The sequence below is a fragment of the Gymnogyps californianus genome, chromosome Z (genome assembly GCF_018139145.2).
Source record: "Gymnogyps californianus isolate 813 chromosome Z, ASM1813914v2, whole genome shotgun sequence".
Taxonomy (NCBI): domain Eukaryota; kingdom Metazoa; phylum Chordata; class Aves; order Accipitriformes; family Cathartidae; genus Gymnogyps; species Gymnogyps californianus.
In genome coordinates, this window is record NC_059500.1 from 42,027,033 (window position 1) to 42,053,695 (window position 26,663).

General features: G+C 43.5%; 1 protein-coding gene across 9 annotated transcripts in view; it reads left to right on the forward strand.

Annotated features, from left to right (window-relative positions):
• Positions 1–11,743: 11,743 nt before the first annotated feature.
• The window catches only part of TLE1 (TLE family member 1, transcriptional corepressor), a 73,770-nt gene continuing 58,850 nt past the window's right edge, over positions 11,744–26,663 (forward strand). For all 9 annotated transcript variants that reach the window (XM_050912691.1, XM_050912696.1, XM_050912694.1 and 6 more), the window contains exons 1-4: positions 11,744–11,809; positions 12,527–12,627; positions 14,285–14,348; positions 14,442–14,486. In XM_050912691.1, the coding sequence (XP_050768648.1) occupies positions 11,786–11,809; positions 12,527–12,627; positions 14,285–14,348; positions 14,442–14,486 (234 nt within the window). In that variant the 5' untranslated portion in view covers positions 11,744–11,785. The remainder of the gene's footprint in view (positions 11,810–12,526; positions 12,628–14,284; positions 14,349–14,441; positions 14,487–26,663) is intronic.

The following is a 26,663-nucleotide window of genomic DNA, read 5'->3' on the forward strand; positions in this document are numbered from 1 at the left end:
TTACTGGAGATTTACTGCAGAGTTTCAACTTCTTGCAATGACACAACAATGTTCCAGGGGACTGCCAACATAATAAGCTGATTGATTTGAAGATTTCTATTTTTAAAGTTCCACTATATTCCCATTAGAAGTTAAAAATCCTGTGGAATAAAAAAAAAAAAAAAAAAAAAAAAGTGATAGAAGACTATCTAGAGAAAGACGTATATTGTTCTGAACTCAACAGCTGCTGACTAAATATTTTCTCGTACTGTATTCCAGATAAACTATATTCTAGCACTTCTCTGTGGAAGTAACAAGTCCCAGATGTCCTTTGCAGGCAAAAGAAGGCGGCATTCATGCACGGCAGCAAAATTATGAAAGACCTTAAAATAAGAAAGAGTGGACAAAGAGGGACAAATACTCCTTACAGTAAAATTCTGCAACCTACACCCAGCGACTTTTCTGCAGTTGCACAGGTTTCTTGAGAAGAAAGCTATGCTTGACAACTAGGTTAAGATAGGTGATTCCAGGTGGTTGCTTTTCTCTCTCCTTACATATCCCAAGCAGGAAAACACTCAGTATATTTTAGGACATTCAGTGTATTTTACTAGACATGTCAAGTACCTGGGATGAAATCCTACCCCAGCTGAAGTGAATGGGACCTGTTGAATGCATAGAGCAAGATACATACACAGTTGGTATTCCTATAGTTAGCCCTGTACCTCATACATTGAGAGTCTCTCACGCTTTATGACCCAGGGAACAGGGATGCACATCAGCTTGATTTATGATATTAAACAAGGTAGGGTGATGTGTGGGGCAGAGAAAAGGAGACCAGGTTCATGGCTGTGCTGCAACTGGCAGCCCACATTCAAGGGAAACCATTAGAAGACAACCAACCCGGTGCTATACCCCTTCTTCTGTACATGACCTGTTCCCCTCCTGGGGCCTTCTGCGAGGTGTCTCACAGCTTGAGATAGAAGTAAGTCGGGAAATATGCTTCCCGTTCCTATTGTTTTCAAACACAGGGGCAAAATATGCCAGGCTTTGTTGAGCAATTTGCTTGTGGGAGTTTTGCTCAACTGAGGATTCAGAAGTTGTCTTGTGGTTTGGCTGGCTAGTTCAGAGAGAACCAACCAATATTCAAAAATTATTTCAAAACATGTGTGACCTTGTCTGCACCATCTGTCCAGTTCAGCAGGAGCCCTGTGTGAACCACTTAAAGAAAACTGGTTTAGAACACAGCCTTTTCTCTTTCCGTAGTATATCAGCATAGGACAGACCTAAAGTTGAACAATGACCTGTGATTTGTTTTTTCTCCCCACATTTATTTGCTTTTTTTTCAGTGGTATGATAGTATAAGAAAAGAAACTGTACAATCCTCTAATTCAAACTAGAGTATGTGATTTCAAAATAAAAATATCTACTTACTTAAATGACAAATTGTGATAGATGTTCAGTTGTCTCTCTATGTTCAGACATACCACAATTTATAAGAAACACAGGCAAAATCAAGCTCCTAAGAAAAGGATGTAAATAAAAACAAAATGGACAAAGCTTTACCAGATTAATTAAATGAATGAAATATCTCCGCTCTTTTAGAGGAGTTGCATTGGCATTGAAGTAACTGCCCTTCACTGCAGGTAGTACATTTCTCTCAAAAATTAAATGCCATATTCTGAATTGTTCTGCAAGACTACAGAATTTGCCATGTAAAATGCATGTAGAGAATATCCCTAAATTCTTACCTACCTCTTCCTTTTGTTAGACAAATATTCTCCATCTTTGTTGAGCTAAAAGCAAAATCTGGAAAGAAAGAAGGAAAGGAAAGGGAAAAGGAAAGGGAAAGGGAGAAGGGAGAAGGGAGAAGGGAGAAGGGAGAAGGGAGAAGGGAAGGGAAGGGAAGGGAAGGGAAGGGAAGGGAAGGGAAGGGAAGGGAAGGGAAGGGAAGGGAAGGGAAGGGAAGGGAAGGGAAGGGAAGGGAAGGGAAGGGAAGGGAGAAGAGAAGAGAAGAGAAGAGAAGAGAAGAGAAGAGAAGAGAAGAGAAGAGAAGAGAAGAGAAGAGAAGAGAAGAGAAGAGAAGAAAGGAAAAGAAAGGAAAAGGAAAGGAAAAGGAAAAGGAAAGGAAAGGAAAAGGAAAGGAAAAAGGAAAGGAAAGGAAAGGAAAGGAAAGGAAAGGAAAGGAAAGGAAAGGAAAGGAAAGGAAAGGAAAGGAAAGGAAAGGAAAGGAAAGGAAAGGAAAGGAAAGGAAAGGAAAGGAAAGGAAAGGAAAAGGAAAGGAAAGGAAAGGAAAGGAAAGGAAAGGAAAGGAAAGGAAAGGAAAGGAAAGGAAAGGAAAGGAAAGGAAAGGAAAGGTATTGTTGGTATGTTATGATGCAATAGAGTGTTTTCAGAAAAAATGTCTGACTTCATGGGACCTCATCAATAATGGTCTACGCAACCAGTGGCTTTCTACAAATCCCCAAATACTGTTCTTGTCTTTCAAGGAAATCTCACTTGCAGACGTGAAGAGCACTGGTAGAAGTGCTCTTGTATTGAACCACGTTCAGAAGACTAATCATGTATCTCTTCCATTTAAGTGAAAGACCTTAATTCAAAAGCAAAATACTGACACTTAACTGTTATCTGTCCATATGGGCAATATGACTACATTTAATCCAATGTATAATTATGCTAAATGGTTTATGTGCACATCTGTATGCCTTGTGCTTCTTACTCCCTGCTTTCCATGGTTTGCATTGGTGAGATTTGCAAACTATTTTATTGCAAAATTAATGAAGATTTAATGATTTCACTTATGTGATCCAGTCTGTTCCCAAAGTACAACGTACTGCCAGTTCTAGGGCATAGACATTCTCCTGAGCTATGCTCTGGGGTCATGTATCATCGAGATTTTCTCCTGCATGGTTGCTACTTAACGCAGACAGCTGAGCACCTGAGTATGCATAAGCACACTAACAGACAGTAAAGCTACAGCAGAAAATGTGAGAGGCTGGATAGAAAGTATCTTACTACCAACTGTTGAAGTTATAGCGGTAAATTATGGATATGTGCATACTTTTCATTGCTTTTGAGCACAGGTGGATAGATGGCAAATCATTCTTGTGCAAACCACAAAAAAAAAAAAAAAAGAAAAAGAAAAAAAACCCCACGCAACCATCCCCTCCCTACCTAAGCGATTCAGCGTACAACACCCCATCTATACTGTACTCATTAGGCCTCTCTTTTCAAAAAAATGTCCTTTCAGTGACTTTGGCTGCTCTTTCCTCAACAACCAGTATTAATCTGAACTCTTCATCGTGCTTTCTAACTGCTAAATATTCAGATATTTGGATTTCTGGTGCATGGCTACTCTACTGTCTGTGTAATCATGTCATGTGGTTTTCTGCGGTAGAAGGTTTATTGGTATTTTAGAGGCAGTAATATGTAAGTGGAATTGCATGGGGTGGATCTATTTTTCCTCTTCTTTATATCAATTTTATACTGGGTGGTGCCACTGATTACAAGCATATCAGTGTATCAGAAAAGATCAACAGTTGCAAGGCATGTCTTTTTGATGGGATGCTTCATTTGAGCATTCACTTGAGGGCTGAGTAGATGATCCGTATTAGCGATAGCTCTACATCTATGTCAAACTATGGAATTTATCATTTCATATTTTTAAGGATGGATAAGCTCTATTAATAATTACAGTTGTCATTACATACTAGCCCTTCAGGATATAAACTCAGCCACCTGCATTGAAAGTAGTGGAAGGGCAGTAAGTTCAGAGCGAGAAGGAAAACAGAGAAGTGGACGGTGCTGGATGACCGAGACATTTCATTATTTTCTTTTTATACTGTGAGCAACTGTAACTATTTACAATCTTGTCTGAAGTTCAATGGTGTTTTTCTAAGGAAATTTCCACATTTGTTAAGAATTGCATCACGTTGGTACTGAAATGTTCCCTGCCCATATAATTCCTTTCCCTCTCCCTAGTTCTCCTTCCCATCACTATCCCTGTCCAGCAACTTCTTTCTCATAATCTCTCCACTTCCCATTGGATCCTAAAAGACATATTGGTAAACCCATTCCCTCAAGAATATGGGAGCCCAGAGCTTTTACAGCATGGGGAAAGTTGGAAACCGACCTAGTGCCTCTGTGCCACCAGTGCTGGAAGAGCATCTCCGCAGATGTTGCAGCCGTAGCATGCCAGCGCATTACAGCATCCGCATTATGAAGAGACAGCAGGACAGCACAATCTGCTCTCATCTAGACTCCACCAGACTGAAATCTGAGGTCTGGAGTAGAAGGTTGCTATGAGAGCAGCTCATATGGGGTTTATAACCTCAGTGTAGGCAGGAACTCAAATTCTGAAGAATTGAGAGGCAGAAGTATTAGAGAAACAGCTGCCAAACTCCAGCCATCTTCCAGCTGAACCTAATTCCTATTGGCTGACAGAGAGTCATGATTTTGCACACAATGTTTCTGTATCACATCTGTACTTAAAAGATTCCTCAAGGCTGTTGCTTTCACACACGGAGAACAGATACTAGGGTAAAGGACAGGGCTTCATGTACCTTTGCAGCAGCAAGCAGTTGTTGTTCCTAACCCTGACATGCCAGCACACTTGGAGCCATCTCTCCCTCTCAGATAATCCCTTTCTTTCTAAAATGAAACTTCCTTCACTCCTTTCAACAAATGTTGTGGAAGAAACATTTCCACAAGACCATTTGTCTCAATGCTATTTCCCCTGTGGTTTTAAGTCTAAGGATCTTTGGTGATCTGTAGACTCTTTCTAAGATGTTATTGACTGCTTAGGAAAAAAAAAAAATTAAAAGTTCTACTATTTGTGTCAAAAGACAATATATAGGGAACCAAAACAGGCTAGAAAAGATTTAGGATTTTGCAAGTCAAGGAAAAATAGTGTACCACGACTAGACCAGTGAAGTGAAATGGTTAACTGTACTTCTGTGACACCCTTCCCTTTTAGGTAACTCCCAAAAAAGGGGATAAACCCCAGACTTCTACACTTGTGTAGCCTCATTGGTAAAAACACATGTGTTTTGCATATGTACGTCACACACAACCTACTCATGGTGGCCCTGATCTGGTGAAGTCTGACACAGAGATACCCTTTTTCATGCAAGTATTGTCACTGACTTCAAAGGGACTATTTCCAGCAGTAAACTTAGTCATGTGTGCGACAACAGGATCAGGGAGCTGGTATGAGCATGTGTCCCCGTTTACTGTACAAAACAGACACACATTGCTCCTTTTGCTGTCGTCTCCTGTGGTGGAGATCTCATTCTGCAACAGACTGAAGTGTGATATACTGGCAGGTGGTCTTTATTAGAAAGGTCATTGACATTGTCAAGCATCTTTTGAAAGGTGGCATCGCACCTAGAAGGTTATCAGGCCAGAGCCATGAAGTCTACAACAATTTCTCTGACAATATTGTAAACAGGTAGTATCTCTGACCCCTTTTTAGACTTAACAAAACACAGGCGATTAAAGTTCTTCTGCGCCTCTTTCACCCCTCCGTCATCCATGTATACACTTCCCCTAAGCTTTGTCTTGAAGTACCCTGCAGAAGTAGTGAAGTTGTGAAAGAGCTACTTTAATTATAAGTACCACAGTAATGAATTCAAGTACACTCATTTATCATAAAGGGCTTCCCCATCTGTCTCTAAAGTATGCTCAAAAATGCTGTGTATTTGATAACATGAAGGTTGAGAATTTAACACATTTTGTTTTGAACACTCCATTTTGGTTAGCTTTTTGTAAGATTGTACAACTGAATTTTGACTGAACGAGCAGATTGGGAGGGGTGTGTGTGCACGCGCGCGTGTGTGTGTGTGGTCTCTTCCTAATTTATTTGCACTTCAACCCACTGGGATCAAGCTGCAATCCCTGTAGGCAAAAGAAGATTAGGGAAAGCGACTGACTGTTTTTTCCCAGACACAGAAGGGAAAGCAACTTCTCAAGTACCACAAGTTTTTCTGGCCACTGTACAAATTGTTCCTGAGTATGGAGAGTTTCCAAAAGACCTAATTAGCAACTCGCTACAAACATTTCTTTGCATTAGCTAATGATCCGGCTACACTTGTAAGCAAACAGTACCAACATATCTAATCAATGCAGAAAAACCAACAGAATGCCTATTAAACATCTGGATGTAATTTTCTAGTTAGACTTAGAACAAAACGAAAACAGATGCAGGTTTCTTTGATCTATGCCTCAACAAAGAAATTGTCGATAAAAAAACACACTGGCCAGTCAATGTGTCATTTTCATAAAGCCTGGTCATTTCTCTTCAAATGTTCCCAGTTTAATTTTGTTGGTTTCCTGCAATCTCTAATTTTACCATATTGTGTGAAACCACAAGAGATTCTTTGGATCTGATTTTATTTGAGGTTTTACTGCTGCACGATCTGCTACTGACTTCTTTTTTTTTAATTCAACTCGGGGAGTTTTTAAGGGTGAAAGAATGGGGGAAGGGAATACAGTCATGATGGTAAAATGACCTAGTGCAACTTTTTGAACATTCTTGCCTACAAGGAAAGCTACTAATTAAAAAGAAATCAAATTACAAAGAGAGTATGCAATGGCTATTAGCCAAAAGATAGCGAATAATTAGAAATGTAATTGCTTTACCCTGCTCACATCATTTGCACTTCATAAATAAAGAAATATTTTAAAAGTGATATTGTTTTGCATGCCCTCATAATAATTACTATTCTTGCAGCTGTATAGGTAGTCACTACTATACCACGTGCACTGTATGACTCAGACACTATTTTTTTCTCTATTCCACCTGTGCCTTCCTGCCATTAAAAAAAAAAATAGAACAACCCCCTCCTCCCATGCACATATACATGATTTTTAAACGCACTGTTTCTCTTTCAGTTGAAAATCCAATGAGCTCTCAATCTAAAACTTTGAAAGCATAAAATCTATTGAATTCTATAATTGCTTCCTCCACTGATTTGCTCTCACTACATAGGTAGTAGAACAGTGGGATAAATCACAAATTTGCTAAATTGTTTTCCGCCCACCTGCAGCAAACTCGTAGTGATTAACATCATCAACATTTTTATTATATGTGCCATTTTGTGGGAAGTTAAAAAATATTGCTTGTAAATAGTACTGTTAACAGTAAAGGAAAAAAATATAAACAGTATGGTAAACAGAACATCGTACGATACATCATTTCCCTAAAGAACGGATGCTACATCTGAAACTCCTTCAGTATACTCAAACTACATTTTGGACCCAATATTGCTTTTTTTGACTCAAAGCTCCAACTGCTTCCAGTGTGAGTTTTCAGTACGTAGTCAATGCAGGATTAGGCCCTTTGCTATACGAGGTAGGAACACCACATTAAAATGCTTACAGTGAAAAACAATTGATTTCAAACAGCAGAGTTGAATGGATGATTAAACAGAATGGTTTGGGGGGGTTAATACTGAAGGCAATCCTTTTATTGCATTTTTAAAACACAAAGGTTTAAACACAATTATTTTTCATCCAGTTTGAGAATTGTGTAGAGTATGTACAGTATTTTGGCATAACGATCTGGTATAAAATACTACCTTTAGTTGAATACAGCTCTTTACAACATGCTTAGCCATACTTTGGCCTGTCTTTCAGTGGTGTAAACAGTGACTATTGCCACGGAATGAGGATGTTCAGTTTTCTGGAATTAATCCAGATTTATACCCATCTAACAAAAAGGTCAATTTTTATGCTCTAATCAGCCAGTGATGATGCATTATAAATTAGTTAAATATCAGATCATGTGGCTGTCATTTGAAAAAATAAAAAATCATCACACTTGATTCTACTACTGCTTTTACACCTCTTCTATCTCAATTATAATGGAGAAGATTCAAAATGCCCTTAAGTGTCTGATTCCAGAATTTAAGTAGGTTAAAAGCACTTGTTAAAAAAAATCAGGAAAACAGAGCTTTTCTGTCTCTGTTAAAACATGCCTTGGACGTTTTCATGATGACAAATAAAGGTTACGAGATATTTCAACTTTCATGTAGGTGAGCAATTAAAAAAACCGCCTTTTGTTTATGTTTCAAAACATAGTGTTTTTTTAATGTCATATTTGTTAGTATCTCATTAACAACTTGTGCCAGCAGGTTAAGCAAAGTACAACCAAAGTTAGGTAAGTGTTACGTTATTACAGACTCCATAGCTACTAGGTACACACACAAAGTACATAATAATAGCTTGCATTTTTATAGCATCTTTCATCTGAAGATCTAAGTACTTTATAAGCATTAATTAATTAAGCTTTCCAATGCCATGAACAGAGGAGTGAGTTGGCTTGTCCAAGACTACAAGGGAAGAGCTGGGAACAGAATGCAAGATTTTTAGCTTTACTTATGCATGCGGAACACCAAACAAGTTTACATTCCTGTCTTGGGAACCACAATCTATCAAAGGTCACTATCAAGGGTATTTTGCCTCATCTCTTAAAAAACATTAAAAGGCCTCACATTTATTTATGTATTCACAAAGATGTATGCACATAAATATTATATATGTAAATACGAACACACATACATATGTATAGGTCCAGACACCTATAGGTACAGACACTATTACATGTACACATACACATGCACACAGACACATGCACAGAGATATACATGCATCTGTTTTCAGTGTCAAAACTCTGTAGTCCCAGAATGAAGTCCAAACTTCACTGCAGAAGACTGAGAGAGTTTCATTTTCTTTTCCTTTGGTCGTTTCTATGTAAAACTGGGAATAATGTAGTATGGAAATTACCACTCTGAAGGAGTAAAGCTGTATCTTGATATTGCAACATATCAAATTTCATCTCAGATTTTAAACATAGACTGCTCTTTCTTTAGGGTACAAGATGAAGCATAATACAATTCTAAATAAGTGTATCTAGAAAACATTAATGGGGAATTGTAAGAAAATGCAAATTATAAAATTACCCTTACTGTGTTTAAATGATGTGATACAATGTTTTAAGGCCTCTTTTTAGATAGTATACAGGTATACTAACAGCATAAATATGTCTTGAAGCATTGTTTTAAGTCTGAAGGTACCAGTATGTCACACTTTATCGCGTAATTCTGCTATGAATAAGGTGGTTGTTAATAGAGGATATGTTTTGAAGTTTACTTCCTTCTGCAAGCTGTGTCACCATGTCATCTCAGTAGTCACACACAGTCTGTGGAATTTGTTTGACCCTCATCTACCTCAAGTGGGCCTATAAACCATTTACAACAGCAAAGTTCTTGACAGCTTTCCTCTAGCAGACCCCTCTTATAAAAAAGCCAATTTTCCCCAAAGGACAACTTCCATCTGATCAGAGGGTCACTCTAACCAATATTTCAGTTGGTACATTGGAGCGATGCAAACAAGCGTGAGGTTTTACCCTTCTTTTAAGGTATCTTCTGTATAGCTGAGAGCATTGCCAGCAGGTGCTACAGCACACACCGGCATCGTTATACAAGTGAGACGGGGAAAGGTGCCGCATCTGCCCGACTTACAAAGCAGATTCTCGGGACAGGAAAGTTCAGCCTCTTCCCTGAGCGCTCTGGGCCAGGTTCCGCGTGGGCACCGGCCCGGGCGCGGGGCCGACTCCCTCACACGGCCGCAGCCGCGGCCGGGTTGCGCATCCGCGCAGTCAATCGCAAGAGATGGCGGACGCAGACCCGCGCGCGGTGAATACCCGTCAGCAGATGCACGCAACGCACAGAGAAGCTCCCCCGCGGCCTGGGAAGCCGCCCCTCTCCACGCAGCCCCCTTGAAAAGAAACCTCTCGCGGGCTGAAGGCGCAGAGCCCGGCCGCTCCGCTCCGCACCGCCGGCGCGGCCCGGTCTGGGGCAAGTTCTAACAACGCGCCGCGCGTCAGCAGCCGCGCTAGACAGCGAACGGGAAAAAAACACGGCGCGCGTGGGGAAGCGGACTGGGCTGCGGGGGCCGCCGGGCTGCGGGGCCGCCCCGCTCCGCTGCGGAGCCGCCGGCCCAGGCGGGAGGCGCGCGCAGGCTCCGCACGCAGGGCTCGCCGGCAGCCCCGCCGCCCCGCCCCACCCCGCCCCTCCCCTCCACTCCACGCCCGCCCGCGAGCCCCACGTTACTTTGATTGACAGCTCAGCCTCTCCACTCTCCTTCCCACCGACCTTCCCCTCCTCCCCGCGGCTCTGCGCGCTCCGCGCCCTCCTATTGGCCAGGCCGCAGCGCTCCTGCCGCTCCGCCAGAAACGGTTCCCAGCGAAAGGCTGAGAGGCGGCGGGACTCGCTCTCTCGCCATTGGTCCGCAGGGCCGGGGCGCATCACGGCCCCACGTTGGCGCCGGGGCCGGCGATTGGGCGGCGGCGGCGGCGGCCTCCCCCCCTCCGCCCCCCCCGCGCGGCGGCGTGGGCGGGGCCGGGCGGCTGGTTAGCTGGCGGAGTGTGAAACCGCGTGCTAATGTAAGCGGCGCGGGCGAGCACGGCGCGTCCCGCTCGGCCGCGGCCGCGCACCCGTCCCGCCGAGTGCCTCCCGCGGGGCCGCCCGAGCTTCCCCTTGCCCTCGGCCGGCGCGGCGCGGAGGGGAGGGGGGGAAAGGAGGCCGGTAGCGTTTCCGCCCGCTCGGGTCCGGATTTTTCAGCCGGGGAGAACTTTATCCCGGCTCGGCGAGGAGCGGTGGGGCAGCGCGGAGGAGGGGGAGGATGATGATGATGAGGATGCTGCTGCTGCTGCTGCTGGTGCCGCCGGTGCCGCCGCGATGTGCCGCGCTCGGGGGGCTCTGGTGAGACGCGCAGCTCCCCGATGCGCGCCCGCCCGGAGGAGGCTGCAGTGGTGCCGTTGCACGAAGGAGCTTCCCGTCTGATTTAGCCCCGATACGGACGCTTTTATCTTTTTTCCCCCCCCCCCTCTTCCCCCCCCCACCCCCCGCCTCCCCGACGGGGCGGGCGGCTTGGCCGGTCGGGCCAGTGGGCATTTTGAGGGGTTTTGTTTTTCTTTTGTCCGAGGGACCTCTCTGCAACTAACGGAAGAGTCTCCGCTGCGTGTGTGGTTCCCCCTCCTCTGCCCTCCTGCGTTTCGTGCATGTGCTACTGGAGCTGCTCCGATCGGGGCCGGCTGTGCAGAGCCCCCCCCGCCCCCTTCCTCCTCCTCCCGCCTTCCTCCCTTGTTCGTCGCTCCGTGTCTTGCCGATGACCTGGCCCCTCCGCCGACGCCCGGGAGCAGCGCGGCCCTCCCTGGAGACTTTCTCTCGCCCCCTCGGCTTGCGACGGTCCCGCCGCTGACACCGCGTCCCGCTTCCTCCGGCTGGATTTTCCCCTCTTGGCAAGAGGCAGAAGTGGGGAGAGGAGTCGCCTCCGCCCGGGGTTTCCGGCCTTACAATTGCATCGGCAACTTGCGAGCCCGGGAGGGGGATTATTCGCTCGAGCGGCGGGGCGGCCGCGAGCCCCCCCACCCCCTTACGCCCCCCGCCCCGTCGGGTCGGGTCCCGTCCCGCCGCGCCCGGGCGCCGTGGGCGCCGCCCGCCGGCCGGAGCGCCGCCGAAGGAGCGGGGAGCTGCGGTGACTGTCCCGAGCGCGGCCCGTCCGCCTCCCCCGGGCACCCCCAGCCCTCCCCGGAACGACAGCAACAAAGGACGCCGCGGCCGGAGGATGTCCCCGCGGCGCGGGCACTGAGCGGCGCCTCGCCCCGCTCCTGCCCGCGGCGGCGGAGGGAAGGCGGCCGGCGGGTGTCGCCGCTCCTGCCCCCTCCCTCGGCGCCCCGGCTGTGAAGCCGGGGCAGGGCGGGGGGCTCGCCGCGAGAACCGCGCTGCGAGAGAGCCCCGCCGCAGCCATGTTCCCCCAGAGCCGGCACCCCGTAAGTACGGCCCGGGCCGCCGCTCCGCGGGGGTGGGGCGCGGGGTCGGCCGGGGAGCGGGGCGGGGGCTGGGCGGCCCGGGCGGCGCCCCGCTGCCGGCGCTGCCCGGCGGGGCGCACCCCCGGTTCCCCGCCCGGCTGAGGGGGGGGGGGCGGGCGCCCTCCCAAGGTTGTTCCCTCCTGGGAGGAGAGGCGCATCCTGCCGGCGCGGCCGGGGAGGGGACGCGCCCCCTCCCTCCGCTCCGCTCTCCCGACCCCTTTTGTTTGGTGGGCAACTTATGTGCCTTGGGAGTGACGGCGGGGGGGGTCGCCGCCAGGCCGGGCAGCGTCCCCCTCCTCGCCGATCGCGGCGCCCGGGCCGGGGCCGGCCGTGCCCCCGCGGCGGGGGTCGGCGGGGAGGAGCCGGCACGCCCCGCTTTCGTGTAGACGGCGGCGGCAGGAGCGGGTGGGTCGGGGCCGGAGCGGCTGCGGGAGCGCGGTTAGCCTCGCCCCCCGCAGATGAGGGACGGGAAGGTGGGTAACAAGTGCGCAGCGCCCCGGGGCGGTGGCGGGCGGGGCGGCCCGGGCTCTCCCTCCTTCCCTGCGTCCCTCCATCCCTCCGGCCCGGCCGCGGCGGGCAGTGCCGCCCACCCCCCCCCCCCCACCCCCCCCTCCCGCGGGGCGGCCGCGCCGTGTCTGAACGTGCCTCTCTCTCCCGTGCCGGCCGCCGCCGCGCCAGACCCCGCACCAGGCTGCGGGCCAGCCTTTCAAATTCACCATCCCGGAGTCGCTGGACCGCATCAAGGAGGAGTTCCAGTTCCTCCAGGCGCAGTACCACAGGTGAGCGCCGGCGGGCCGCCTCGGGGCCGGGGGCCGTTGCCCCGTCCCCGGCCGGGCGCGGGGGACTGCACTGAACGGCCGCGTCCAGGCGGTGGCGTGCGGCGTCGCGGCTGAGCCCCGCCGCGGGAGCCGGCACCGCGGGCCTTCGCCGGGCGGTGTGGTGAGGGGCGGCGCGGGGAGCCCCGGTCCCCAGCGGTGGCGGGGGGTGCCCGGAGGACGGGGCGCTGAGGAGGAGGCAGCCCTGCCCTGCGCGGGTCCTCCTGCCGGTGTGCTGCCCGGGCAGCTGCGAAAGGGTGGCAAGGTCGAAGCTGGAGCGGTTCGGCGCTTGTATGCATTTTAAAAAAAAAAAAAAAAAAAAAAAAATTTTTAGGGATCCTTATGTGGAGGATTTTTTTAAGTATATCGAGAGAAGACCTGCGCTGATTCTGTGGCACAGAGCATTAAGGAGGCTAATTCTCATGTTTGCTCACTTGTGTGCGGTGTTAATGCAAAGATTAATAAAATGCCGACGTGCGGTGCCTAAAAAGCCAAGAAGGATTGTTAAAGCACACAAGGACTGGAGTACTAACACAAAGTTGATGTGAATCTACCGAAGCCGTGGCATGCGTTTCTGATTGCTGTGCTGTCCTTCAGACGTTCTTGCGTTCGTGCTTGCTGCTGAGGTCCCTACAGAGACGTAGCGTATGGGTTCTTGTGTACACAGGGCAATTGGTGTTAAGGGGCATTAATCTTCCTTAATTTTGTACTTATGTGCACCTGCAAGATCTGGATAGCAGTAAAAGCTTTGCAGGTTTCCTAGTTAGAAATCGCTTGGTTTTGATTAGGCTTCGCCTTTCTTACCTATGATACTGTAGTCTTGGTCTTACCTAAAATAGTGAACTTGTTTAAACCATTTATTACTTTAGAAATGCAATGTAAACCATAAACATTTGGTATTGCAGCTGTAACTGAAAAATGCTGGCTTATGCACTAACTGTTACCTAGGATGCTTACTAGTGTCGTTAAAAAAAAAAAGCAAAATCAGTTTGCCAGAGAACAAAGGGAATGTTGAGGCATTTGTCCTCAGTGAAAGTAGTTAGAATTATACCATTGTTAGTGACGAGATATGCAAGTGCCAAATGCAATGTCTTTTCATTTATGAAAACAGAAATAGAAAACAAACTTACTAGTAAATGATAGTCACAGTTACTGCTTTTCAAGCTGTGGGCAAGATAACATTAGCTAGAGCGTACTTAAGGTTAAGAATTATACTCAAGTTGTAATTGTAAACGTGAGTGGTGTTACTTGGCAGCAATTTACTAAATGTTGTATTCAAAGAAATACCTCTATTTTACTGCTGAGAAGTACTTCAGAGAAATTCAGATCCTGTTATAGCTTGAAAGTTGTAGCATTTCATAGCAGCTCCTTGTCAAAGCATGAAGATTGGATATGTTTGGGTTCTGGAGACAGTTTGGATCTCATACAGCACCCATGAAATACCTTTTAAATTTTGTGTTCAGCCTTTGTATTTAAAGTATGAATTAAGTCTTTCTCTCTGTATTTGTGTGTTAGTTTATGAGGTTTTTTAATTAGCTGCTTCTGTCAAAATACAAATAAAGTGGGTAGATGTCAAAACAAATGACATAACAGTTACATTAAAGTGTGATCTATTTTGTAGCCTTAAATTGGAATGTGAGAAACTGGCAAGCGAAAAGACAGAAATGCAGAGGCACTATGTGATGGTAAGTATGTTTGTGTTTTCTTTATTTCAGTAAATATCTCCTAATACAATGTAAGCCAGCATAAGAAAATAATGTATGCTCCTTTATTTGCAGTATTATGAGATGTCGTATGGATTAAACATTGAAATGCACAAACAGGTAAGGCATTTTGTTTTCTAAACCACAAAATCTGCAGTCTGTCTAGTGCATTTAAAGGTAGCCGTTCTGTTTATGTTCGGATGACTGTATCGTGTCTGAATCAATAGGCTGATTTGTAGCCGTGATTAGTAAACCTTTGCCTACCTGCTGTCAAATGAGGTATAGATTAGGTTGAACGACAAGGCTTTCTTGGTATTGGTCCTGAAAGATGTTGCCAAAAATGGGGAAGGTCTTGTGCCTGTGGTTTCAAAAATACGATTCAGTGCTTTATGTGGTTTTATTCTGTTAGTGGCAGAGCCTTTGATATGTAGAACTGGTCTTATGTGTGGGTAGCATATGTAGTGATAGTTGCTCAAATCCTTGCCGTTTAAAGGTATGAAAAGATCAGTGACTTGGAAAGGTCTAGCTATGACTATGAGTTTGCAAGTTCCCATAAAATTCACACTTATGGCCACTATAATGGTGAATAAAAAGAGTATTGAACTGGAACAAGACACTAAGGACCTCATAAGAGAAGAAAAGCTAAATGATTGCTCAGCCCAGAGGACCCTCAATTGAGTAGTCATTGTCTGCCAAATAAAGCATTAATGGCAGGGTGTAAGTATTCTGTAGATATGCTGACATTCACTTTTTCATCAAGATGCTGGTACAATAAGTCTTTCAGAAATCGATGGCCTCTTAAAAAAAATTATCATTAGATGAAGTTGCACAGTTGGACACATTTCAAAGTGCAACAATACAATTCTTTCTTGATGTGTATGTGCTATTTCATCTAAAACTCCTGTTTCATTAAATTAAAGAGCATGGCTGACCGGCTAGGGCACAGCGAAGAAATTGATTAGTTCAGGCTTCGGATCTTCAGTATATTCAAAGACTTTCATTAAGCAAGTGAATTGAAGAGTTGAATTTTGCTTTTGCAACTCTGAACACTCTGATTTTTTTTTGTTTCGTTTTCACCTAAAATGTTATATTCGATAAGGTGGGATTGTAATTCCATGGTAACTTTCTGTCTGCAAAGCTGGGTAGATACCCTCTTGGTTTTTAGAGGTACACTTGTTTGAATCCAAAATGCCGGTAAAAGAAGAAATATTATGACAACCTCATTTTTTTAAAGTAATGCACCAAATAGGTAGACAGAACCACTAGAGTAGAGTTTGACTTGGTGCTGTACTGTAGCTGCATTAGTCTTCTTGTGTCTTGTATTTTAGAAGAACATAAGTTTTTCTGTGAGGTGACTTTTCTAGGCTTTGTGATTTGGAGATTTCTTTCTTGCATTTTTTTTTCCTTCTCCTAAACAACTTTTTGGCATGCTGTAACCGTGAGGAGGCCAACATCTGTGTAGGAGCCTCATCTGGTGTGAAATAGATGTTGTTTTCAGAAAATCTTTGAAGAGAATGTGTGACTTCAGTAAATGTACTAGGAATTAACTTTAGATAAAATCAATTAAGTCCACAAGATTAAAGAGTGTTAGAACTGAGGTTTCCACTTTGACCTTAACATCTGTGTATTGCAAGGGTTTAATGTTCTGTATGTATGGCAACTATAATTACATGCCCAGTAGGCAGTGATACTTCGGAAGCTTTTAAGATTTATGACAGAGCATTATACCTGTGTTGGTTCTAGGTGGGGAGAGTAGAGCACACTTGCTCTGTGTATGCTGTTAAGAAAAGAATAAGCTTTTGAAGGCATAAATACATTTCCCTGGATATGAGTCTCCGATACTATGCTTTTACATGTTAAGTAATTCTAATTTCCGATAAAAGTAGCACCTTCATGTTAAAGACTCTTGATTTAGATGCCTGCAATGAGGATGACAAATGGTGTTACAGTTCAGTATGTAGGTGGTCTTAGATTACAGGAAACAAAAAAAATCTGCCAATGACATTCTTCTGAATTTCCACCACTAACGATAAGTTCTGAGGAGGCTTTTGGCAGATAGTAATCATAATTCTTATTAAAACTGGTGACGTCTAGCCCCAAGGGTGTAGCCAGGCTCAAATTGATGCTTTTTGCTGGCTGATCACCAGCATGGCCTAAGTGCTCATTATGTTGTAGAGAGGGCCTTTGGAGCTCTCATTACGTTTGACAGGAGTTCTCTCTAGGGGGAAACTGGGCATTAGCTAGACTCCTGACAGGCTGAAATTATTCCTGCTTTATGGCTTATAACCAAATGCTAGCAAGGCATCATCAGGGGACGCGAAAAATTGTCATTTCTGACAACATCTTTGTTACTGAAAAATGCAGTGATGGGGAAACTTCCCACTGAACAAGCTTTAACGTTTTTAAGGCCTGCCTCCTATGTGGATGCTGCACTCGCTCTGTGTGAAGCCCTTCAGAGTGCTTAGGCTGCTGATTGAAAAACAAAAAATTACACTGCAGCAGTGTTTCTTTATGCAGTGTGGTGCGTACATCACTCTTAAGGTAGAGTCACTTCGATAAAACAAAGTAGTTGCAGTTTGCCTGTGTATGAAAGGGTTGACTTCTTGTACTGATACAGTTGCATTAGCAGTTCCCTCTTCATTTAATCTGGTAATCTATTATAATTTGACTAAAACTAAATTAGTCAGGACTTCAGTGTTGCTATAAAGAGACTTAACTGAGGTCAACTTTCCATACACAAACAGCTGTACTGCAGAGCTTTCCACTTGAATATGTTGCATTTGAGTCCAGAAATGGCCACGGTAAGGCTTCCTTCACAGCTTTAGCTTTGGCACTTTGCAGTGTTTAATTGCATAACTGTGTGCTTAAATTGAGGTGCTGCTGCATTTCAACCTGCTGGCTGAACAGTGGTCGGGAAATAATCTTTTTGGCATATTTGTGGCTGGTTTGTGGGTTTGGGTTTTTTTTGTCTTGTTTCTGTGTGGGGGTTTTTTTTAAGAATTTCAAAGGCTAGTTCTTAAGAGGATGTTGTGTGTGGATTCTTATACAGTTTTCAGAGAAATTATTTTAAGGTGACTAGTTACTAAGTTTTGTGTACCTGAAACAGAAACAAGAACCTGAGGATTCGTTTGGGATAGATGCACTTGATTCAGATATTGTTTTCATATGTGTCAAGAAGACAGAATGAATGAGGATGTTTTGTGTGGTCTTAAGTTTCTCTTCTGTGTTATACTGTCCAAGTCAGATTTTCCCCACTGTGACATCCATGGCTGGCAAAGCAGATGCATCAACTGCTAGTGCCAAGATGTAGAGTTGGCTGGGTGTTAAAAATCCCACTGTACTTAAAGGGTTGCTGCCCTTGGCTATTAGGGCAGTGCCTCTTTATTTTCACCAGCTCTGTCTGTCATCTTATGTCGTAGGTCAGAAGATAAGGCTTCCTGTGCGTTTAATGCCTAGATTGTTTAGGTGCAAGATTAGCTTTTGTTCAGTGGCAGGCAGCCAAAGAAAGAAAAATTCATCACTGCTGAACCAACTGACAGACTATATAGACTACTACAGTATGTGGGTTTCTGCTATCCCAATCATGACAGCTAGGTTTCCTTCTCTTTGGGTGGGTTATTGTGATCTCTGTGACCTGCCTGGAGGCAGACCTGTCACTCAGTACCTTGCCTCTTGTGGAAGAGTACACAAACTCCCAAACTGCATTATGTTAACCAGTTGTACAAGAGTTAAATGTCTGTTCTAGCCTGGACTGTTTTGTGGAATCATTTCTAATGCTCTGTGGCAAGGAACAGAATCTTCTACAGATATGTCATTAGAACAGCAGTCTTCAGGAGTGGGTTAAATAGAAGGGAATTAAGGAGCTTAGTTAGCTGTCTACAGCTCCTGAGTAGGATGGCTGTGCTGTTGAAAGGGATTTAAAGATAAATTAATTTTTTTCTTTTTTCCTACTTGCATTTTAATTATTGGTATGAAAAACTTCATGAATCCTTAAGGTTTTGGTGCTGTGCAGTGAGTGTTTCAAGAGCATTTTACAGTTGGCCCTGCCACATAAGACATGCAAAACCTGTTTTTATTTAAAAGAAAATGGTAAGGTTGATTGGGACATAATATTTTTCACTCAAAAAATTGTACTTATTTTACAAATATTGGGTTTCTAAATGAGTACAGTTGTATCACCAGTGCAGCCATTTTAACAACAACTAGAGTTGCCAGTTTGAACGGGGAGGAAAGACTAGAGTAATGACCTCAACTTTCTTGACTTTTGAACCGCATTCAGGCTTGAGGCTAGCATTATTGTGAAGGAGTTATCTGACAGATTCAGGGCACTGTGTGAAATACATCTCCATGCAGCTTTTAGATAACCATATTGTCAGATACAGTCTATTATGTCAACGCTATACACAACTTAACCCAAAAGTATGTCACAGTGTAAACACTGTACATATGTTAAATACTGCCCAATCATCTCGCATTTCAGACTTGGTCTACCGGATTTGAGGTTCCTCACAGAACCGTGGAGGGAGAGACAAAATGCGTTCCTACCGCCTGTGTTGTTAAACTTCCCTTGTATTGCTGGAACTTACGTTGCCAAATGTCTGTTGATGTACTTTACGGATTGGTTCAAGTGGGCAAAAAAAAATGTCCTGCTTTTTTTGGGGCAGGGAGAAGATTAAGAGGGAAGATGCTTTGTGAATGTGCAGTACCCTTCTGTCACAACAGATTCCGGGGGAAAAGCTTAGTGCTTTTCCTCCTTCTGCTGGTTGTTATACCAAATCAAGCTGAGCATTTGAATTGCCTTTCCTCTCACCCTACTCCAGAACTTAAGCGTTTGTAGCAAAGCAGTAAAATTGCATTGTATCTCCTGGGCAAAAAGGAAGATAGGTTCTTCTAGGTTTGATGGTGGGTCACCATTGGCATACAGTAAAAGCCTTTAGAAACAATTTTAGGTTGACTGATGCTTATCAGAAGACTGCACAGTACTGTTATTTTTAAAATGATAACAGCTTTGAGTAGAACTAATGAGGTTATCTTTCCACCTGAGGTAAGATTTACGGATATCTAATGGCAATTATGTCGAACACTACTATTTTTGTCTTTTGCATCAGACTTCTTAGTTGGACTCTGAATGTAGCTATTTAAGCAATAGTAGTTGCTCACAGTTCCTTTCAGAAAGGGGAAAAACAACAGCTGACAGGGAGAATTCCCGATTTTTCAGCATGGATTTGTCAAAACAGCTAGTTTAACAGATCAGTCCTATGATTACTCGTAGGCCATGGCTTTTGAAGTACTTGCAAGTTGGTCCCATGTTCAACCTGAGCTTGCAACCTGTGCTTTTGGAAGTATCAAATTTCAATCTTAAGTATTTTGTGGAAGTAATCTTGTGTGACATCTCTGGGCAATGCTTTCCAGTGTTTGACCCACCCTCATTGTGAAGAATTTTTTCCTTCACTAACTAGGACTTTGCCTTTCTGTGCTGGTGACCATTGCCTGCCTTCTGTTCTTCTGCTGTGCACCTCTAAGTCTGGCTTAGTCTTCTCCATAATCACCTCTTTGTCAGCAATCAGCTCTCCTCTCCCATTAATCCTCCTCTTCTTGAAACTAAACAAATCTAACTTCTTCCTGGTATGTTGCGTGCTCTGATTTCCTGATCATCTTACTGGTGTTACTTAGTGACTTGCTCCAGTTTGACAACATCTTCCTTCTTGCCAAACAAGGGGTAAAGAAAGGGGAACAATTCATTTTAATCAGCCAGCTGGTTACAGTCATACTGTTGCATCCTAGTATGAGGTGTAGCCTTCATCAACACAAGGGTGTGGGGCTGATGTGTATTCAACTTGTCCTCCAGGACACCTGTGCCCTGTTCTTGAAAACTGCTTTCTAGTGTGTTTTCTCCCTGGCTATCATGTTGTGGGGAGGAGGTTGTCCCAGGGTAGGACAAAAACCAACCTTTGTTTGCTTTGAACCTGGTTTCCACTATCTTGTTTTGATGGCCCCTAGTTCTCAGAATAGACAAGTGGTTGATGCCTATCTGCTTTTTCAGTGCACTCAAAATTTTATATCTCTGTCGTAACCCATCTGTGTTGACTCCTTTTCAGGTTGGGCAGTGCCAGCCTACACAGTTGTGTAGCTTTCTTTGATCATCTTCCTTGCTTTTCCCTCAACCTTTTTCATTTTTAATTTAGTCTTTTGAAATGAGGGGACTAGAACTACATACAGTTCTCAGGGTGCAGGTGAACCAGAGATTTATATTATCACATAATTCTGTTTTCTGGATGCTTTTCTTTTTTTCTTTTTCTTTTTTTTTTCTTCTTTAGTAAATTTCCCAATATCTGATTTCTCTTCTGGCTGCCATGAAATGCTGAACTGCTGGAGTCACCTTTCACACTTGAGTTCTTGCTCATGGATGATGATTGTAAGCTCACAAGCCATCATTTTACATTGAGGCTAGGGATGGCTACTCCCAATATGTGTAGATTTTGTTTGTATACAATTCTTTTCATTGCCCACTTAGACTTGTAAGGTCTCTTTGCAGTTCTTCAGCCATTGTTTTTCCTTTGAATGAATGCTCTTATGGAGCAAGCTTTCTTACTCACTGCTTGCTGTCTTTTCCAGGCTGCACTGCTGAACATACTCATAAAACAGATTGCAGTAAAGGCCTCTGTGAAACTCCACTGGTGACCTGTTTATGGCATAGTGCTGGAGATGATTGAAGAGTAAATTAGAGCTTGCTGAAATTGAGTTTATTCTTAACTGAACTCTAGTTTAAATCTGACTAGGTTTAAAAATCAGTTATTTCCTGAGGTTGTCTCTTTTAAAAGAAGGCCTAGTGATGCACTTTTTTTGGTGCTTAGAAAACCAGCCAGCCCTGTTGCTGTGTCAAGATTCATATAAACAAATGGAAACAATGTTGAATTCTCTCACTTGGAACCATGATCACAGTATGTTTAAGTGAAATTGGCATAGGAAAAGGTTTATAGCATTGTTTCATAGGGTAGTAGTATTTTAAGTTTGTAAGTGTTGGGTATTATTTTAGTTGTTAGCAAGCCTAGTTGTTATAAAATATACTTTCTAGTATGGGGAAAACAGTTCAGGAAATTAATCAGTTTGGTAGGTTTCACTGAACTTTTTATAATGATAATACTATTCTGTGGCTAATAATAAATTTCACAGTGTTTAAGAGTCTAATCTCTAATTGGGGATTGGCTGGGTTGCTCTCACCTTTACGTTCTTTAGACATGTGAACAAATTAGCACAGATGATTAAATTACAAATTAAAGTTCTCTGAGGGGTGTTGGGTAAGCTTTGTGTCACGGCTGCTTATCTGGAAATAGTTTGAACTACTTAGGTGATCTGAAGAGCTAACTAGCCTTTTTGGTTATGTGATAACAAAACAGAAAACTGAGGTTAATTTGTGTTTTGGTGTAGGGTTTTTTGGTTGTTTCTGGGTTTTGTTTTTTGTTTTTTTGTTTGTTTGTTTTGTTTTTGTCCCCCTCCCCCAGCAACATGGATGTTCTTCTTTTCTGTTCAGTCTTTTTTTTATTCCTCTTGAGGCTTTTTGATGTTTGTGTAAACAGTCAGTCAAAGCAACTTACTTGTAAGGTGACCAGTCAGTGTATTGACAAGAACAGACACAATAGAAAACTGCATTAGGAGGCAAGCCGTTGGGATTTGCAGTAAATATATTACAGAACACAAGTGAATTGCCGATACTGCTTGTTTAGCAGTTTGCAAGGGCAATGGTAGTATGGATTTTTGAATTAGAAGGGAAGGACTGTTCTTTCTCTGTGCTGGAACATCTAGTTGATGGCTGAGGATAAAATTGATTTAGAGAACAAAATGCTACCGCCTCTATTTGTGCCATTTTAAAGGCTTCTATGGATTAGCAAGCAAAAACAAAAAGATAGCTTTCAGTTCTGGAGAAGAGGAGCAAGAATGGGTATGCTTGTTCAGCTGCATTTTAATTAGGTATTAAGTCTATGAGGAAACCTGCTTTTGTTAGGTCAAGAAAAGGAAAGAACATCTGAAATGGGGTGGGTTTTATGATCTGTGGAAATCTGCCTATTTATGAAATTGGTTTTAAGTGTTCTAAAACCCCCGAATTGCTGTGCTCTCTGCTTCATGGTATGATGATCTCAACTTTTTTAAATGTAGAAGTTTGAATTAAATCCCTGGGAGGAGGGGATTAAAAATCCGCAATTTCTTGGGAAAAATAAGTAGTAGAAAGATCATTCTTCTGCTGTGTTGCCACAACAGTTTCCATTTACAACAAAGTTTTTTGTTTTGTTTGGAAAAAAAAAAAGCTGAAATGTTTATTGCTCTTCTTCATATGTGAGTTTGGGTGTAAGGTCATTCTGAATTTCTATTTTTGTAACTGGTTATAAAGTTTCCAGCCATTACTTTGCAGATAGCTAGCTGCCTGTGGCCTCAAATGATGGACATAAATTGCCAGTTAAGCAAACACGAAATCTTTAATTAACAAGACCTGTGGGAAGCTCTTAAGTTGTTTCTTTAAACTGAAATATGAACTGTAGAATCACAGCACTAGAAAGGACCTAGTGCCTCCCTGTGTCCTAGCAGGACTGGCTATACCAGTGTCATTGCTGATAGGGTGCTTGTCCCATCTGTTAGCAGAGACTTAACAGTAGTGCCGACTTGCAAGCTCTCTAGGTAGCAGAGTGCTTTTATGTCCTTGCTGTTGAAGTGCTTCTTCAGTTGCAACTTCAGTCTTTTCTCTTGCAGCTTCAGCTCTTTACTATGCATTTTCTTCACCCTGGATAGGGAGAGCAGATCATTCCCCTGCCTTCCAGAACCATTTCGTATACCTCTACAGTTTAATGTTCATTCTCTGAATGTTGTTGCCCAGCTGAAGTACAGTGCCTGAAATTAAGTGCAGTACTCCAGGGGAGGAAATGCCATGCTGAGTAGCATAGAAGGTTTACTTAGTGTACGGCTTACTGTGGTGGCAGCCTTTTTTGCAACAGCACGCTATTGACTTATGTTCAACTTCTGATCCGCTGTGACCGAGAGATTCCTTCCTGGCCCCATTATTTCCTTTCCTTTATGTTCCTGTCTAGGCATGCTATGGTCCTTTATCCCTATTTATCCCTATCCTTCTTTTTCCTTTGTAGTCCATTTTTCTATTCACTGCAAAGTGAGTTCTGAAGCTATTCTCCAGCATATTCTGTCTTTCTCAGCTTGAAGCTCTCTGCAAATTAAGGATTAGGGCAAATGAAGAGATCTTTATGCTTGTTAGTGGGAAATACTGAAAAATACTGGACCTATCATGCATGCAGAACTTCTTAATTTGCAGAAGAGAAGGATGGATTCATACATGGTTTAATCATCAAGCAGTTTTGTACTTGTTCACATGAAGTTTTAGCTGTGCTGTTTGTGTTGCTCCTAATAGTGCTATGAATGTCAAATTCTTAACGAAGACGTTAACACCATCTGCCTTAGCCATTATTACTTGACCTTTGTGGACATGGCATAATTCTGATGTTGTTTACTGCTGAAAAATAACTTCTGAGTTGTGATTTATATCCCTGTTTCACCTAGATGTTTATGGATAAGAGGCTTTTTAGTGCCCTAAACTTAAGGAATAGTTATTAAGCTGGGGTGTCTTTGCTCCTTCATTTGCTGTTTTCTGTCTGTTAGGCATTGTCCTTTCATAGTTTCCTACCCACTTGACATTTGCAGGTTCTGCAAGGTGTCCACTAGCTGCTCAGTCTTTACTAATGTGCTCTCTTTATTTCATCAGGCCTAGTCAATTTGAAGATGTTTTACTTGGAAAGCTCTGATCTGTTCCTTTCCTGCTTAAGCTACAGTGTTGACCTTACGTAACTAGTAATTTATATTAATTATGTAGTTGGTAATGATTCTTGTGTAGTTAAGACGGATGCAAAAAAGTATAGACTTTTTGGCCTTCTCGATGTCCCTTGACCATATCTTTCCTTTTCTAATTGAGGGGATTGAACCATTTTTTTGTTCTCTTCCAACTATTCCAACCTGTAGAGCAGTAGCTTTACTTTAGCTGTCACTACTGGCACATAGTTACAAAAATATGTGCTAGTGCTGTATATGTTCATAGTGCCTCACCTGACATAGTTTCCACCTCCTGTACATTTTGCTGTTTGTATGAAGTCAATTAAGAATTTGGGATTTAGTCTCTTGGCACAATTCCATCCCTCCCCTTTTTCCTCTGTCCCTTCCTCTTCCATTTGCAGATATATTAACTGTCATCTATGTCCTTAATATTGTTTCATAAAGAAAGTGTCAGCTGTCCATAATGCCATTTTATCTTCCTCCTCAATAACAGGTCCTGTAAAGCTGATCTTACCAGTTGGCATTTGCTTTCCTGAAGTCTTACTGGCTTTTTCATTCTTCCTTCCTGTCCCGATGATTGTAAACTCTGTAGTGATTGTTGGTCTCAATCAAATTAGTTTCCATTTGGATAGTTTCAATCAGTTCTTCTCTATTAGAATGTAATCTAGATGGTATCTTTACTGGTTTTTTTCTATTCTGTGAGCAACAGAATATATATGGAAAAAAAAAAAAGGGAAAGAAACTTACTGACATGTTCCCAAAGTTTTGCTGAAAGATTTCCAAACCTTTTTCCCCACGTAGTGAAAATCTCCATTATTTTCACCTTCCTTCCAAATCCTGTGTGGTGAATAATTCTGCTAGTTGCTAACAAGAATTGTCAATCTTCTTAACTTCTTATTCATTAGTGAGTCACTTGGTGGCATCTGAAGCATTGGTATGAACACCTTTAAGGCCTTATATTGTTTCTTTGACTTGACAGTTTTTTGAAACTGAGCTGTGAATATACTAAGTATTGTAAAATGGTGAAATTACATTTAAGATACAAAAGTGCATGTGACTTGGTACATTTAATTTGGTAGTTATTTCTAAAGTCCTGGTGAATGTAGCATATTGATTTTTTTCCCCTCACGTTTCAGGCCCTTGTCTTAATGTGTTGTCTTTTTTGTCAGATGGCATGCTCATTGTTCTAGTCAAGTCCAGATTCTACTGCTAGTATAGTCTTACTTGAATCTTGATAAGGACTGAATCCTGACTGGGAGTTTTGTTATTGATTTGCTTACTGTAAACGTATATGCTTGGTTTGAGGAACTTTATGCTGTAGTTTTTAGAAGCGACATGGTTCTAGGCACTTCTCCAGCTATGCAAGAGCTCTGACTTTCTACTGCCATACCAATAAAATGGCTCAGTGTGGCAAGTGCTGCAAGGATGTATACAGAAATTTGGATGTGGCTTGTGGGAGTGAGAGTGAAATAGGAAGTAGTTTTAAAATAATGTCCTAAACTAAAAGAAAAGCCAATAGGGTTCTTCTCTGGGGGTGTAGCAGTTATAGATATACTGCTTTTTTATGCCTCCTTTCTTTTTCTCTTCTCTTTGTCTCATCCTTGTTCCTGTATAGGGTAGTGTTGCTGAGTTGTCCAGAGTAAATTAAGTTCTTAATGTCCTTAAGGGTAAGAATGCAAAGCATGCTGGGTAATTCTGGAGACTGTGCTGCTTCTAGAGCACCATAAGAGCACATGAGTGCAGTCCTGTGGGAGAGGGGAGCTCATCCCATAGCTTATTTTTTCCCCCCAAAACCACTGCTCCCATCTTGGTTCTCCTGGTATTTGGGCTGCTCTGCTACCTGCTGGATGCCTCCTGTGAGCCTATTTAACTCACTGATGTGGTGGTCTACTAAGTTGGCCCTTTCCCTCCTTCTATAGTAATGTTTTCTGCTTGATTAGTTAGTTGAGATGTTGGACAAGTCCAAATGTCTCCAGCACGGTTTGAAGAAAGTGTGCCTCTGGAAGCAAGGGTGGCAAGACCTCTTCTGGATTGGAGGCAGCCTCCAACTTGCCTAGCATCTCATGGAGTCTAAATAAAAGTGGGAGTTGTGTGTGCTGGAAGGCAACTTGAAAGTAAAATAAAGCTGTGTGCTCACTTCAGAGATTTAAATACTTCTGTGTGTATTGAAGGTTAGCTTAGGCATGGAAACTTAAGCTGTGGAACTAAAATTTGGATAAACACACCTTTTGTAGTTGCGAGTGCTTGAGCAAGATGGGCTAAAGTTGGATTAAAGGAGAAATGTGATAACTGTCCTGTTTAGCCAAGTTTAAGAAGAGTCTTGACATAGTGAAGATGTGTGAAAGGAGTACTTCAACATCCTGACAACAGCTGCTTTGTTGCCAGGTGGCTTGGATTCAACAGGATTTACAGCTGCAAATGGGATGGGCAGTTGTGTACAGTGGTTCATTGAGAGCTACACAGCAGCCTCTC